General features: G+C 32.3%; 1 protein-coding gene across 3 annotated transcripts in view; it reads right to left on the bottom strand.

Annotated features, from left to right (window-relative positions):
• Positions 1-15,168, bottom strand: part of LOC118188610 (uncharacterized) — a 236,205-nt gene that overhangs the window by 41,088 nt on the left and 179,949 nt on the right. For all 3 annotated transcript variants that reach the window (XM_035359100.2, XM_035359098.2, XM_035359099.2), the window contains exons 6-8: positions 7,489-7,671; positions 5,328-5,599; positions 2,667-2,890 (exon numbers count right to left, since the gene is read on the bottom strand). In XM_035359100.2, coding sequence (XP_035214991.1) covers positions 2,667-2,890; positions 5,328-5,599; positions 7,489-7,671 — 679 coding nt within the window. The remainder of the gene's footprint in view (positions 1-2,666; positions 2,891-5,327; positions 5,600-7,488; positions 7,672-15,168) is intronic.

The following is a 15,168-nucleotide window of genomic DNA, read 5'->3' as shown; positions in this document are numbered from 1 at the left end:
CGACAATGAAGGATTTCAATTAGCCACTAAAACTGCAAAGCAGCAAAAAATTGAAAGAAATTACAACTAATATTGAATCAGTCAATAAACTTAACGTTCTTAACGAAGTTGCTGAGAATGATAAAGAATTACCTATTAGCGTTAATCCAGGTGAACAAGCGGTGCACCAGCATCCGACAACCAGCCAATCACAGGCTATTCCTCCAATTATGGTTAACTCAGATGAAATAACCCACGAAGATTTTCTAGAATAATTATCTCAGAAAACTGAGGCTAAATTCTTGGAATAAGTAAACGAAGAACTTCTGAAAACACTCCCACAAAGTACAAGATGACCTTCGAACTCTTACCTTACTGCTGAACAAAAAATAGAGCATTATGTCATTAATGCTAATTTTGAAAGACCAATTAAAGTGGTTTTTCGAGGATTATCCTCCACCATAAAAACACAAAACACTGCAAACGCATTAGCTGCAAAAGGATTTAGCGTCAGCAAAGTGGCTCAGTTAATAAAAAGGAAAACCAAAGCACCTATGTCACTTTTCCTTGTCCAGGTTATGAAAAATAAAATTATAGATCAGATTTTTTATGTTACAGATTTACTACTCTTTTCTGTCACTGTGGAAAAATACATCTCCAAGAATCAAGTGCCACAGTGATATAATTGCCAAAAGTTCGAGTGATATAATCACTCGAACAAAAAACTATTTTTTCACACCTAGATGTGTCGAATGTTCACTAGAATACAAGTCTATAGATTGCCCTATTAAAGGAAATACAGATCAACTTAAGTGTAGCAACTGTCTCGGAAATCCCATTGCGTCATATCGTGGTTGTGTAAAGTTTCCAAAGAACAGATCAAACTAGCCAAAAAAAGATTACTCAGTCAAACAAGGAATTTCTTTCGCTGATATGGTCAAAAATCAGACTAATAACCCCACAGCTAAACCGACTGCTCAGACCCCTAACTCGGCTTCTGCTCCACAAGATAAATCTAAAAATGCATCTAATCTAATAATATTACAGAAATGAATACTGACAGTAAAAAAATCAAACAAGGCTAATACCAGCAATGCTACTAAAAGCTCACTTGAGAACTCCCAATGTTCTGAATTTTTAAATTTCATGAGAAAAGTGTCTGACTTACCGAAATTTTCGGTATAAGTAAAAAAAAAATTATGAATAATATTTTTAAATCTTACATGCCAAAAATTAAAGATTTATCAGACCCTGTTGATAAAATGTTCTTGTTTTTCGAAATCATGAGTAAAATCAATAATGTAACAGAATAAAGAATCTACCATCACAATTGTTAGTTAATAACCCTTCTCGACATTATTTAAACTCTAAAACTTAACTTATTTATATTATTTTATCTCAATAGTTGTTTAGGCCACTATTATTTCATTTCCTGATCCCTTTGCTTACCATAAATTGCAACCTAAGTATTAATTTAAGTAAAATTCACAATATTATAATTTAGCCCCTCCCTCTAGCCAGTGCCTGACTTGCAAGTTGATACACTTATTCTCTAGGATCGCCAGTTGCCACCAAAAGTTTGAACCAGTTTGCTCCGCCTCTTCGACCACCCTACTCCAATTTCTACACCTCCTCGGTTAGTTGAGAAATCGCCGTACTGAAGCTAGCAGCTTATAATCCTCATGCCATATAATTTCAGCAGCAAATTGCCATTACATCAACGACATTGGTATCCGGAGTGATGAATAACACTCGAGTCTTCAGTGAGCGAAAAGTTCCGATTTGATCCCAAAAGGAGGGATTTTGCCCATCTCTACATTGCACTGCCTTTTCCCCAGTGGGGACTGATAGGTTGACCATAAGATACTCTCAGTTTGTAAGCCCCTAGTTGCCAATTAGGATTAAAAAAAAAAAAAAAAAAAAACATCGATGTGCAAAGAAATCACAGAAAAAGAAGGCACCCGTGTATTCCGCTTAATTTTGATTTTATAATATATCTAAATTTATTTCCCAGTACCATACCAATAGTCACTTGATTGACTTCACGTGATCCTGAACCTATAAATCTTGGTGAACCTATAAATCTTGGGTGAACCTGATGGGCAAAAACATGTACTAATGAACGGGAATTGATATGCTTGGATTTAATTTAATTTAAATATCTATCTAAGTTTACTGCATTGCTCTACAGTCGTAATTTACAAGTTGACCCAAATGACTCTCAACTTAACCAACAACCTTAAAACGCACCAGTAACCAACAACCTTAAAACGCACCGGTGTGTTCGGATTTATTTTATACTATATATGAAAACAGACTATCAATTTATTTACTTTAGTATATACATATATTTTTTAATAGATGTTTTCTTTCCATACTATTAACTGGAAATCAAAAGTAATTACAACTACGCTATAGCTGAAAAAGAGAGTCTCAGATATAGGAATATAGTTTATTGCTTTGAGTTTTCAAGGAGAAAAGAAAGCAAACACAAACATACTGAACTAAAAGTTTCACAAAGAAATCAAAATATAAGGTATATGTGTATATGTCATAGCAAAAAAATAACAGACGCAGTATTTTCGTCAGCCAAAACATTTTTTCCTAGAATCAAGAAAAGAAAGGGAATTTTGCAATGAGAAAATTTCACCTTTTACGCGAAACATGATGGTGAGAATAAACCTCACCTGGGATCGAAAAGCTGGATGCTTGGGATTGTTTCCAGCTTCTTGATTGTTATCTTTGACGTACTGATTCGCTGGTTGTTGCCATGGTAACCACAACTCGGTTTCCTTCTTTGGCGGTTCACTACCAGCGTGGACGACCAAGTTTAGAGGTATCGAGCTGCTTGCCGTGGTAGAAGGTGAGATGTGATTTGTTGAACAGTGCATCACAGCCCCACTTCTCACACCTTTTTGGAAAATTACAAAGTTTACTTTGACATGAATATTTCAGTGTAAAATAACACATTTACAATAGATATAAAAATAATTAAAAATTAATTGCACACTTAAAAAATCTATACTCTTCAAATTTCATTCCAGTGAAGATATACTTGGTGGTATGGGAGATTTATGTCATAAACTTTTGCTAAAGAAAATTTACATTTGAATTTATAGTAGATTCCGATTTTCCAAGATAATATACATTACTGCTATCAAAAATTGAGACGAACCGGAATTCTAAAAAGTTCGCCAATCTTATGGATTTCGAATTCCTCGTCGAATCATTCATGTAGGAATAATCAGAAAAAATAGCTTAATATTAAAACAATTAATTTAAAGTTTTGAGTTAAAATGATATTTAAGACAAGATTCGAAATATTTAAATGCCGACCAAAAAGAAAAGGGGGTGAGCGTGGGCCGAAATTTCGAAACTGGAATCTCTTTCAATATTCATAGGATTCGAAGATTCGAATGCCTGTTTCCTGTTTTCTTGGATAGCTGAAAATTCAGATAAATTAAAAGATTTCAGTTATTTTTTTATTACAAATTAGGAATCTTACAAAAACGGAGAATAATATATATTAACATTTATTTTTATGACGCATCATTTATTATGCAACAATTTTCAGATTAAAACGTGTATTATTACAATTACATTTTACAATTAACAATTTTTTTAACAATGAAATTAAAAAATTTAGATGACTGAAAGTTTAAAATGCATGCATTTTTTGCTTTTGTTTTGTAACAATTGCAATTTTTTTTTTTTTTTTTTACTAAATCTTTTACAATACTTACGTGCTTCTTTACTACCTTGTTTTCAGTGTCTCAGCATTAAACTGTCGGCAATGTCTCAGCATTAAACTTTCTTTTTCAGTATACAAGGGAGCTATTTCAATAGCATTTAGTCGATCTGGAGTAGATTTTCTGTGAGTTCAGCAAAATGAGCTGAAACGTTCTATGAGCTAAGCAGTATTCACAGCAAAGCTTTTCAGAACGAGAAAAATCTATTAAATTTACAATGCTCAGCTTTCAATAATGAGCAACTTCAGCTAAGCGTCGCTTTTTCTTACTTCTACTGCACAGTAACACGAAAAAATGAAGAAATAATGAATAACAAATAAAAATTAAAAAATAGTATTTGTAGATAAAAAGCTCCAAATTCCAATTTAATTACTTTTCTGGTTTAATAACATATTAACATAAAATTCTGATAACATCATTCTGTAAAAAGAGTGATTAGTTAAAATCTTTTATTCGCATTGTTGCTTCTAAACCAAATGCTCGTGATGCTACTGCATTTTTCGCTGTGTATAAATTCATTAGATTAATTTTTATGTTTCAGAAAGGCATACTACTATTGAAGATAGCAGTTTGTATAATTGCTCACAATAATGACTCACCGAATGCTTTGGCGAATGTTCTGGAGGCTTCATTACGTTGTTGCAAATTGCGAAAACGTAACTAAGAAAAATTATTTAAAATCTCTCTTGTCGTTGCAAAATGGATAGAATGTTATAAACAGCAAATTGATCTCGAAATTTTAGGAAGTTAGCAACATTTTTAGTAACTTTTAAAGTAAAAAGTTAATATTGCTCTATTAATGATTACTTGATTTATCTAGATTTCAAATCAGGCATCGGCAATCTTTTTTGGCTGTGGGTCAAAATCAACTAAAATATGTATATCAAGAAGATGTTTCGGGTTAGTGGTATTTTCATTTTAAAACCGTCTTTTTTGGTGAATAATAAGATAAATAATTACAATACGCTTTAAACTTTAAACATAAAAATTAAAATTCTAATTCTAATTATTATCAAAAAGAAATTAACAGAATGAACTTTATTTTTTTCTACGATATCAGTGGCTTTCCTGATGCTGAACTAGTGATGTTAATTTAATAACCAAATCTGGTTTATAGTTTGTCCTCTTAAGACGAACAGAAGCATACGAGTTTTTGGTACTTCAGCTTCTCCTGTTCTTACTTAAAATAGATTTTATACTTTCTTAATTAGCTGAATTCTAATATCAGGATAGAGTCACCTAAAGAACGAACTTACTTTATTTTAAATGTCGAATTCGAATGGTAATTCTTCAAGCAAACTCATGAAAATTTATGATTTAATTAATATAATTACAAATATTCAATTAATATGAAAAATAAATTAGAATTAAAGTAAATTTTTTTCATTTCTCGTAACCAGTTCTTTAACGTTGTTTCGTTTAGTTCTTTGTTTTCAAGGAACACATCCTCAGCGATAAGTGGACTATCACTATACAAATCTCCCATCTCAGAGCATAGGCATTCAAAAGATTCCAGAATATAGCCTGCAGACTATGTAGAATTTATCGATATAAAAGAATTCAAGAAAAATTAATATTAATTATTTTTAAAGCTCTTACTTGGAGATTCAGTCCTCTTTGAGGTAGAAACGTGGTTAGATGTAGGCATTGTTTTCTTGTGGTCAGCATAATCCGCTTTGTCTTCTTTCTCTCGATAGGGTTTCTCTCTTTCCTTTCTCTCTTTTTCTCTCTGTTCTCTTTCTTTGTGCTCTCTTTCCCTGGATTCTTTTTCTCTCTGTTCTTTCTCTCTTTGTCTTTCTTGCTCTTTATTCCGTGTCTGATCAAGCTCCATTTCTTTTTCTCTCATTCTCCTTTCTTCTTCGTGCTTTAGTCTACCCACAAAACACAGACATTTAAGTTAATAGTCAAACTAAACATTAATGTGTTTTTGTGAGATATCTGGGGATATAACGTACTTCAATGGATGGAAATTTTAAATTTCACATCGAAATATTGCGAGAATGAATACATATTAAATACTGTTGAAAATAATCTAAAATATTTCAGTTGTAGGGAATTCAAAATAAACCGAGAATGGAACATACTAGATACTGATGATAATGCTATGTGCAATATACATTATTTGCTTTCCTATTCCTGCAAATGAAAATCACAAGTTCTTTTAATGAAATAATAAAACTCTTTTCACTTTTTAAAATCACTTTTGGACACTCTGAAGTAGCATTTTTTTTTTCCTTTAAAAAAGTTCTCCTTTATATTCACAATTCGGTTAGCAATTTAATATTTACAGTTCAATTAACATTTTGAAGCCTTCGGAATTTGGGTCTGTTTCAATCATGGGAGTTTAAAATACCGAGGAGGAAGATGTATCTCAACCTCTTTGGTTGCAATGTCTGACATATCTATCTCTACGATTAATCAGTTTTGACTTTTAATTCAGTCAATTGCGTAAAATGCTTTCAGAAATTGCGTTATGAAAATTTCATATTACAATATTAATACCTCAGATGAGAATTTATCATTCAAAAGTTAACAAAATTTTTAAATATAGAATATAATATGAATAGTTCGTTTCTTTTTAAAAAATAATATTTACTGTTACCAAATCATAACACTATTCAGCTCCATTCTCAAAAGAATTCTTGAAAGAATTCAGTTTCAGGATCTTCAGCGTTTGTTTATACATTCTGGCTTTAAACATGAACTAGTATAAAAGACAAAAATATTGAAATATTGAAAATTTATTAGCTTTTTTAACGCAGCTAAAGAAAAACCTATAAATAGAAGCTTGCAACCTATATGTTGCTACTAAATCGTCGCAACGATTAGACTTTCATTTTAGATGCAGCTGATAATGGACACTAATAAGAAATTTTACAAATGTTTCCTGTTGATTGTTGGAAACGTATTCTATTTATGACACGCATATTCTACCATAACATTTGTTGCAAAATATTGTTAAAATCCAGAAAATAAAACTACTTTCTAAGTGATCTTTACGTTATCCTGTATTAATGCACTTTTATAACATTACAGACAAATGAAAGATATTTTCAACCACAGTAAATTTCATTGGATTTCAAAAATATGAGGAAAAGTTAAATAAAGCTGCCGGTTAATGCATATAAACAGCTTCCACAGCAATAATTCTTTCTTTAAAAAACATGTTATTTAATAAAAAGATATTAGGTATGTAAATTTAAATGTAAAACTTCATCAAATTAAACTGCTATCTTGATCTAAGATAATGCTGGATACATTTCCAAAATTTAATCGGTTTATAAACGCAAATTCCAATTAAAATTACACAATGTAATGTTTATTTAGGAACATACTAGTTATCTGTGTTACTACTTCGTTCCTGACAGACATCACACTTTCTCTGCAAAAGATTATACGAAATCCTCATATTTCCTTACTAAAGCAGACACCGTACTTAATCGCCAAAACTGGCAAATTTTAATATTACATCCCAGTCTGTAACATAAAAATTTCAAATGTCGTCAAATGCTTATGCTATGAAAGCTTTGACAAAGATGTACCAATTCTATACCACGAAAGTTTTCCAAAAATTGTTAATATAAATCCTAGTTCGTGAATGTTTCTCGGATGCTCATTATTTAAGCCCGCGGTTAACCTGCAGATTTTGCCTTTATTCGACCGCGATAAACTTACTACTGCCCTCTTCATAACTCATCAATATCACAGGCTCAAACTGAATATCCATTTAGAAAAAAGCAAATAATGAAAAAGGAGTTACCTTTCGTGATTAAGGATGCTGCTGTTGGCTGAGTTAAGGGACAGTGATTGAGCGATGAGGTCAGCCGCATAGCGGCTATTGGGATAAAACGTGGCTGGCGGAGCCATCATGCCAGGCTGGGGATAAGGCATCACAGGAGGACGAAGTAAGCTGTAGCGTTCCAAGTAAAGAGGGTCATCGAACCTAAAGAATCACAAATTTTTATCATTAAAATTACTTTTACACAATGGTTCACATTTATATTATTATTGAGTTAAATTATCATATTGTTACATATATAATATATTATTACATTTATGAATTGGCATAATTCTTATTTTACATTACATTATTTTTTTAATTACATTCACATTATGAATTTTTGCATAGCAGCGCGGAAATGCATCTCCAGTTTCCAAGTATGGCATAACTGTTTGTCTTCGGAAAATGTTGGAGATGGTTAATTTCCATTTTCTAACATACTTCTTGATCATATACCATTTTCAGCACTTTGTAATTTTCTAACACAGCGAATCGTGCGATATCATCAAAAAGTTCTTAAATGATAAGGAAAGCTTTGCAATAAAATTATTAAATAACAAAAATAGCTTTTAATAATTTAAATATTGAAATGAAATAAATTCCGAATTGTTCTGCAAGTAGCATAAAATATCTGTGGAAAGGTCAAGGATAAAGTAAGCAATACGATGATGGTTTCATATACTTTTTTAAATATAGGTAGAAATATTATACGCGAATATTTTAATTTCATATTTTTTTACTCACTATATAAGCAGCATGATGTTACTACAGTACTAATTTTTTTCGTAATAACCTTCCTCAAAGGCAAAATATTTTTTCAAAGCTGATAAGACTGAAATATTTGCAAAAATAATGGGCACTCTAAAAGATTTCGATAAAATACAACGGCACACTTTACAGATTTGCATATCTCTGATCTTTGTTCGATCGTATATTTGTTCGTTGTTTCTTGCTTCGAAAGGAAATATATTATACGAGTCATAATGGAATAGCTCAGTTTCCCTTTTATTTATTCACATTTCAGCTCTGATTTCTTTTTATACCCGATGCTCTTGGTATGTAATAAATATTACTTTGCAGATGGATTATTATATTTTTAGGCTCTCAAATTTAGCACGTGTATGATAAACTGACTTCAACAGCTCCCATTAAGAAGCATTTTCAAAGCACTTTTTTTTTTTCAATTCATATTCTCAATTTAGCAACAACGCTTTACCTACTACCATTTTTACAGATATACAACAATTATGCATATTTTTCATCCCCATCATATTAAAGCACTTTACAATTAACGAGAATCTTGTATAATTTGCAAACTTCAGCGTAGTTCCACAGTTTTTTGCCATTATTAAAACTTTGATGCGGACACTACATGACTTCCTTTTACGACCAGTTAATTACACATATTTTTTGTTGCACTTCATTTAAACTTATTTCCTCGAATTATTCTAACTTAAATAACCGATTCCTCGAGGAAAGTTGAAAATGACATCAAATCTTGCAAATTTTAAAATTAAACAGTTTGGTAAATTTTTGTCGTACGCGAGTCAAACTTCTTGTATTTCTTATTTTTCATAACGAACACTTTTCAAAATACAAGTATAAGAGCCAGGAGACTGTGTTAAAAGTTAGATTTTGTTACTTGGTTAAAATAATTTTAAAAAAAAATGGACGCTGCCAAAATATGAATATTTTCGTCATTTAAAACATTTTCTCAATTGGAATTATATAACTATGACCAACGATTGTGAAAATAAACCCCGGGTAAGGTGGTGGGTATACGTATATATTTGGTACTGGGGATTACAATAAGAAAGGCAGCTGCATAAATAGATGTTACAACAGGCCCAAATTCGAAATTTCAACGTTTAAGCGTTTTTGAGTTATGCGAGATTACATGTAGACGTCACGAAAAAATCCATTTTGATTCCATTTTACAATCCGTTTGGAAGTCCTTTATTCTATCTATACCTACAGGTGACAGGTGACGGAGGAGGGGGACGCCTGATGTTTTAACAGAGGTAAACAGGCATATATCCCGCGCCCTCCCCTATCTAGTGGCAGCAACTCCCAGGAGCCTCATGAGGCCACCTAGGGAGTTTATTGAAGAATTTTACGTAATTGTACATGGCCATACAGAGGCGTCTTAGGAATACATTAGTTTTGATCTATAGGCGGATGATTTGTTACATCTTGGTTTGTTAGACACTGTTAAACACTAATTACAGCATATACATACACATACAAGTACATACACTTGCACATATAAAGATACATACAAAACACTTGTAAAACACATATAAAAGCACATATATAACACATATAAAACATGTAAGCACATTATATAAAAATAAAAATTAGATACTAGTTTGCACACACGTATACAAGTAAAACACATACTTATAATGAAACATATTTAAGCTAATATATAGTATACACTTACACTAAAGACACATTTAGATCACATATCACATGTAAAATGCGCATATAAACATACATAAAGCATGCAGGCACACTGTAGAATATTAAATTTTGTTATTAGATGATATAGTAATTACAGATGAAACTTTACTCTGGAGAATACATTATGCAATACATTATATCAGGTACACAATACTTATTTAATTTGAATAGATATGCAGCGCTTTTTATATACATAATGCTTACAGAATTGATACACAATGTAAAAACAGATACACTATGCTTGTAAAGCATTAGATATTAGAATTTATACTGCGCACAATTGTACAAACGAAATAAGACACTATACTACTATATACAACACAGTTATGATGTACAATTATGCAAACACAATTATACTAACGTATTAAAACACAGAATAAAACACTATACTACGGTATATAACACAATTGTGCACAATTATATAAACACAATTATACTTACAGATTAAAAAAAACTACACTATTGTATACACACAATTATAGTGCATGCTATGTTGCCAAGCTATATATTTCTATGCGAAGCTATGAGATTATACAGGTAATGCAGACACAATATTGATAGATATAGATGAATTATACATTATGCATATGTCAGATACAGTGCAGATATAATACAGATAGTTTGAGTAATACAGATATGATGTGCAGGCAATAACTGTAGTGGAGACACTATGTTATAGAATGCGCTGAGCTTATTTTATATTATATTAGATGCACAGTGTTTATTGGATTAAAATTGGTACACAGTACTTTTTATATACACATTGCTCACAGAACAAATGCACAGTGCAAAGTCAGATACACAACAGGTTGTAAGGTATTGCAGGTAATGCACATGCAATGTAGATAGTTGCATAGTAATTATATGCTTTATATACAGCAGATACTGTGCAGAATTTGACAAATTCAGTGCAGAATGAGGTGCATATTTATTGCAGATAGTTTGTATAATGCGTTTGTGTAATACAGTATTGGCAATGACTGTAGGAGAAACACTATGTTGTAGAATACACAGTGCATATTAGTATTGTAATAGATACATGATGCTTGTTGTATACACAATGCTTACAGAATGGTTATACAATGCAAAGTCGGATACACATTTGTTTTACACTGTTCAGTTAAGCATGGACTAGCATGGACATGCAAGTAGTAGCCTGTGATTAGTCAGTGTTGAGCTCTGTACACTGTTGATAAGTTCTGTACACGATTTGTCAGGGCGTTCCAATTACTCTGCGCACAGTACCTTATACACTGATATATAACTTGCAGTTGTTGTAATAACTGTGGTTATTCCAGGAAATACTTCTATAGATATTTCAGTCATTGTAACTACTACAGAGCCACAATGCAGGTAGCAGTCTGTTCATAGTCAGTAGTTTGCTCTATACGCCGTAAGTGAGTACTGTACGCAGTAAGCAGCTATGTCTGCAGTTATGTTACAGTGCAATTATGTTATAAGCGCAGCACATAATTTAAACATATTGTAAGTTGCATTCAGCTGATTGTCAGTATTAGAAACTGTCAGAATTCCGTTGATGATTTGGTAGTGAAAGCTGACTGTGGTTGCTTTATGAGACGCCTTAATTGACGCTAGTTTGGTTGGCAGATTATCTATACCTACAGACATCACGCAAAAAAATAGTCAAAATGGATTCGGAAGTGGTCAAAATGGATATTTTCCACTGAAATATCATACCCGAAATTTTTTGCGATTACATACTTCCTTTACTTCATAAAATGAAGTATAAATTAATCGTGTAAAAGGTATAAACAAAAGAAACCTATAATTTACATTTATTATTGAAGCAATAATAAAAGGCTTTTAAATCTCATCTTTACAAACTTCCAAATTCAAGGTCTGGTTAAGAGAATCTGAGATTCTAGGCACAGAGGTCTTTCAAATGTCCTCAAAGGTCAATTTCTTTGTCTTCGCGGAAGAAACTCTCTGGAACTAAACATTAATCAATAATCCTCATACATCTTAATCAGCAATCATAATTCAGAAGTCAAACAACAACAAAAGTCAGCAATCATAATATGAATTTTTCATTGAACTAATGAATTGGGTGTAAGAGTCTATCAGTGGTTCATTTTCATGGCCACCGGTTTTCCATACATGGACACACTTTGACTTCTTAAAAGGTACATCAAGAATAAACAGTACATTTCTGCGATGGCAATCATTTAGAACTTAAAATATAATCAACTCAAGCAACTGAGACTGTTTCTAAAAACATGACCATACACGGATTTGAGTCCAATTTCTCGAGAAATGCATGAAAATGTTCAGTTTTTGAGACAGGAGACGGAAATTAGAACTACACAAATTCAAATGCATGAATTTTAAAGCTTATATCAAAGTAATATTCAGTTTATAAGTAGAAAATTAAGCCTATTCAAAATCAGGTCGGTGATTTTGAGTAACAATTTGAATAACAGTTCTGAATTGTCATATTACTTGCATTTTAAAATTTTTTTAACGGAATGGTCGGTATTTATTTTTTATAGCTATCTGGCCACTGGTGAATCACCACAATCTAAAGTGGTAAATCACAAGTAAATGGTGAGATTTAGAAAATGTTTCAAACCTTTGGTTTCATATGATAAGTGGAAAAACTATTAGTTTACGAATATTCATCAGTGTTAAGATACAATAACATGCCGAACAAATATTAATTTAGAAGTCAAACAACAAAAATCAGCGTTATATTTTCAAATTTTCACAGGACTAGTTTCGATGGTTTTACCGAACCATCATCCTCAGCTGCAAAAGCGCAAATGAACGAGATAAGATATAATGATAAGATAAGACAAGAAAGCCTGAACAAGAGATAAGCTACTGGCGCCATCTGTTGATGAAACCAGAACTAAAACAAAATTTCTTTAAAGGCTGAAGGCAAAGATGGATTGGAATTAGGGTCGTTAACTAGAACATTTTTTTTTGAATGTGAAATGCCTCTAGAAAATTCAGTTCACCAATAGAAGATGTTTTTTGAATGGCTTTGGCAGCAGAAAAATTGAAAGGTGATTTTCGGACCAACAATGTTGGGCAACAGAAGACTTTTGTGTTTCCTTTTTTCTAACATATGCCTACGTTCCTTGACGAGAAATTTTAAGGCTCTCTTAGTTTGGCCAATGTAAATTAAACCACACTGGCAAGGAATCCTGTAAGTACCCCAGGAATTCATATTCGGAATGGAGCCCTTTAGTATGGAACTCGGAATTTTATTGATAGGAGAATAAACGACACGAAAGTTAAATTTCTGCAAAATACGTGCAACTTTTTCCATCCTGGCTGATATCTACATACATTATTATGAATCAAAATTGTTTGAAACTTTAAACTTCCCGGTATGCTTCCGCTACGTTGACGATACTTTTACCCTGCTTGAAGGTAATAAAGATGATTTAAATAAAGTTCTTTCAACAATGGATTCCATTGATCCTGCTATTCAGTTCACTTTTGGGCTTGAGACTTGCAATTCTCTTCCGTTTCTCGACATTCTGGCCACACGTAACACATCCAAATTCAGTACTACGGTTTACCGTAAACCTTCATCGGTTTGCCTTCCACCTCACTTCAAATCATGTCATCCGACTAAACAAAAGTTAGCTTCATTTTATTCCTGTGTTTTCCGTGCTCTTCAAGTTTGCTCCTCCAAACTATCCCTTGATGAAGAACTAAATTATTTAAAAGCAATAGCTATTGACAAGGGCTTTTCGCTCAACATTTTTAATCAAGCAGTTAAAAAATTCTTATCTCAACACACCAAAAGGCACACTCTTGTTTTAGGAGATCATAAAAAATTCTGTTGTCATTCCCTTCTTTCCATAAATTAGCTATAAAGTTGCACGCATTTTGCAGAAATTTAACTTTCGGGTCGTAAACCTGTAAAAAATAATCGTAATGTCATAATAATAAATGTCGTAAATCGCTGTTCACGTAAGCTTCCGTTCAACGCCATCTACAGCAAGACTGCTAGGAGAAATCTTCGAGAACATTAGGAATTCCATGAAGTGCCACTGTCAGTCCTGGCTGACGGCTTCTGGTCATAACTTCGAACACTTATGGAAGTATAACCTTTCAATAAAATGTTTTCTGTACCATTAATGTGTTGCTGTTTTTTGTTCTTTTTCCCTGCTTCTTTGCACCATAGCTGGCAACTACGGCATATGCGATCCTGTTAATTCCGAGTCGTCTCTGTATCCCTTACACATTCTAAAAATTTATCGGTCTGGTAGCGAATCACCCTGTAGACATAATATATATATATATATATATAGTATGTGTGTGTGTGTGAACAAGTGTAATTTTGAATCGAGATGTTCGTATTTAATAATAATAAAAGTAATAATAAAAATATTATTAATAATAATAATAAAGAAGAGCTAGAAGAAGACCAGGGGGTTGGTAATTCAGAAAATTAAAATCACTTGCCTCTGAATATTATATGTTACTGGCAAAGAAAAAAGAATTGGCAAAGCGTGGTATACCGAGCACAGCAATATAATATACAGTGTGATTCACAAGTAAACGAAAAAATAAAAAAATTACAATGTTAAAGGAAATATATAAAAGCGCGATACTGTTTTCATAAAAATGCACAGAAAAATGCGGTATTTTTTTAATAACAAAAGGATTTGTTGCCAGAATGGTTACATTTTTACTTAAAAATCACAGACGTACAGACGTCGCTGACGTTACTGGCTATATTGAAATAAATTGTTAGCTGTCGTGTGACAGGAATTACAGAAGAAATCGTTTTGATGCTGTGAGGAGTGCTAAGTAATACCATTCCCATGAATGATGGCTGTCACAAAGACCATTTGTGATCTTTGCTGAGTTTGCGAACTGTGGCGCAAAACTACAAACTTCTAACGCAAGTGAAATACCACCAATCGGTGAAAAATATACTCTTTCGGCAGCAGAATCTTTCATTATTAAAAAAATTCTAGGATAAAAAATGGCAAATGGGATTAAATCTGAAAACAGTGATGATGGTGCTATTGCTTTAAAGCGTCACTTCGTTACGTCCTATTCACCTCTGAGGCAAATTTTGATTTAGATATTCTTGTAAACAACTCCTTTTCTTGGTAAATTTTGACTCAAATACTCTAGAAAGTGATTCCTTTGTTATTACGCAAGACAACTGTCGTGTTGAAATAGAAAAATCATTGCTATTTTCATTCAAAT

Source organism: Stegodyphus dumicola, chromosome 8 (genome assembly GCF_044657685.1).
Source record: "Stegodyphus dumicola isolate Sdum_Otavi_A_Nest chromosome 8, ASM4465768v1".
NCBI classification, from domain to species: domain Eukaryota; kingdom Metazoa; phylum Arthropoda; class Arachnida; order Araneae; family Eresidae; genus Stegodyphus; species Stegodyphus dumicola.
The sequence above is the reverse complement of the archived record's forward strand: the minus strand, read 5'-3'. Positions and strand labels throughout refer to the sequence as shown.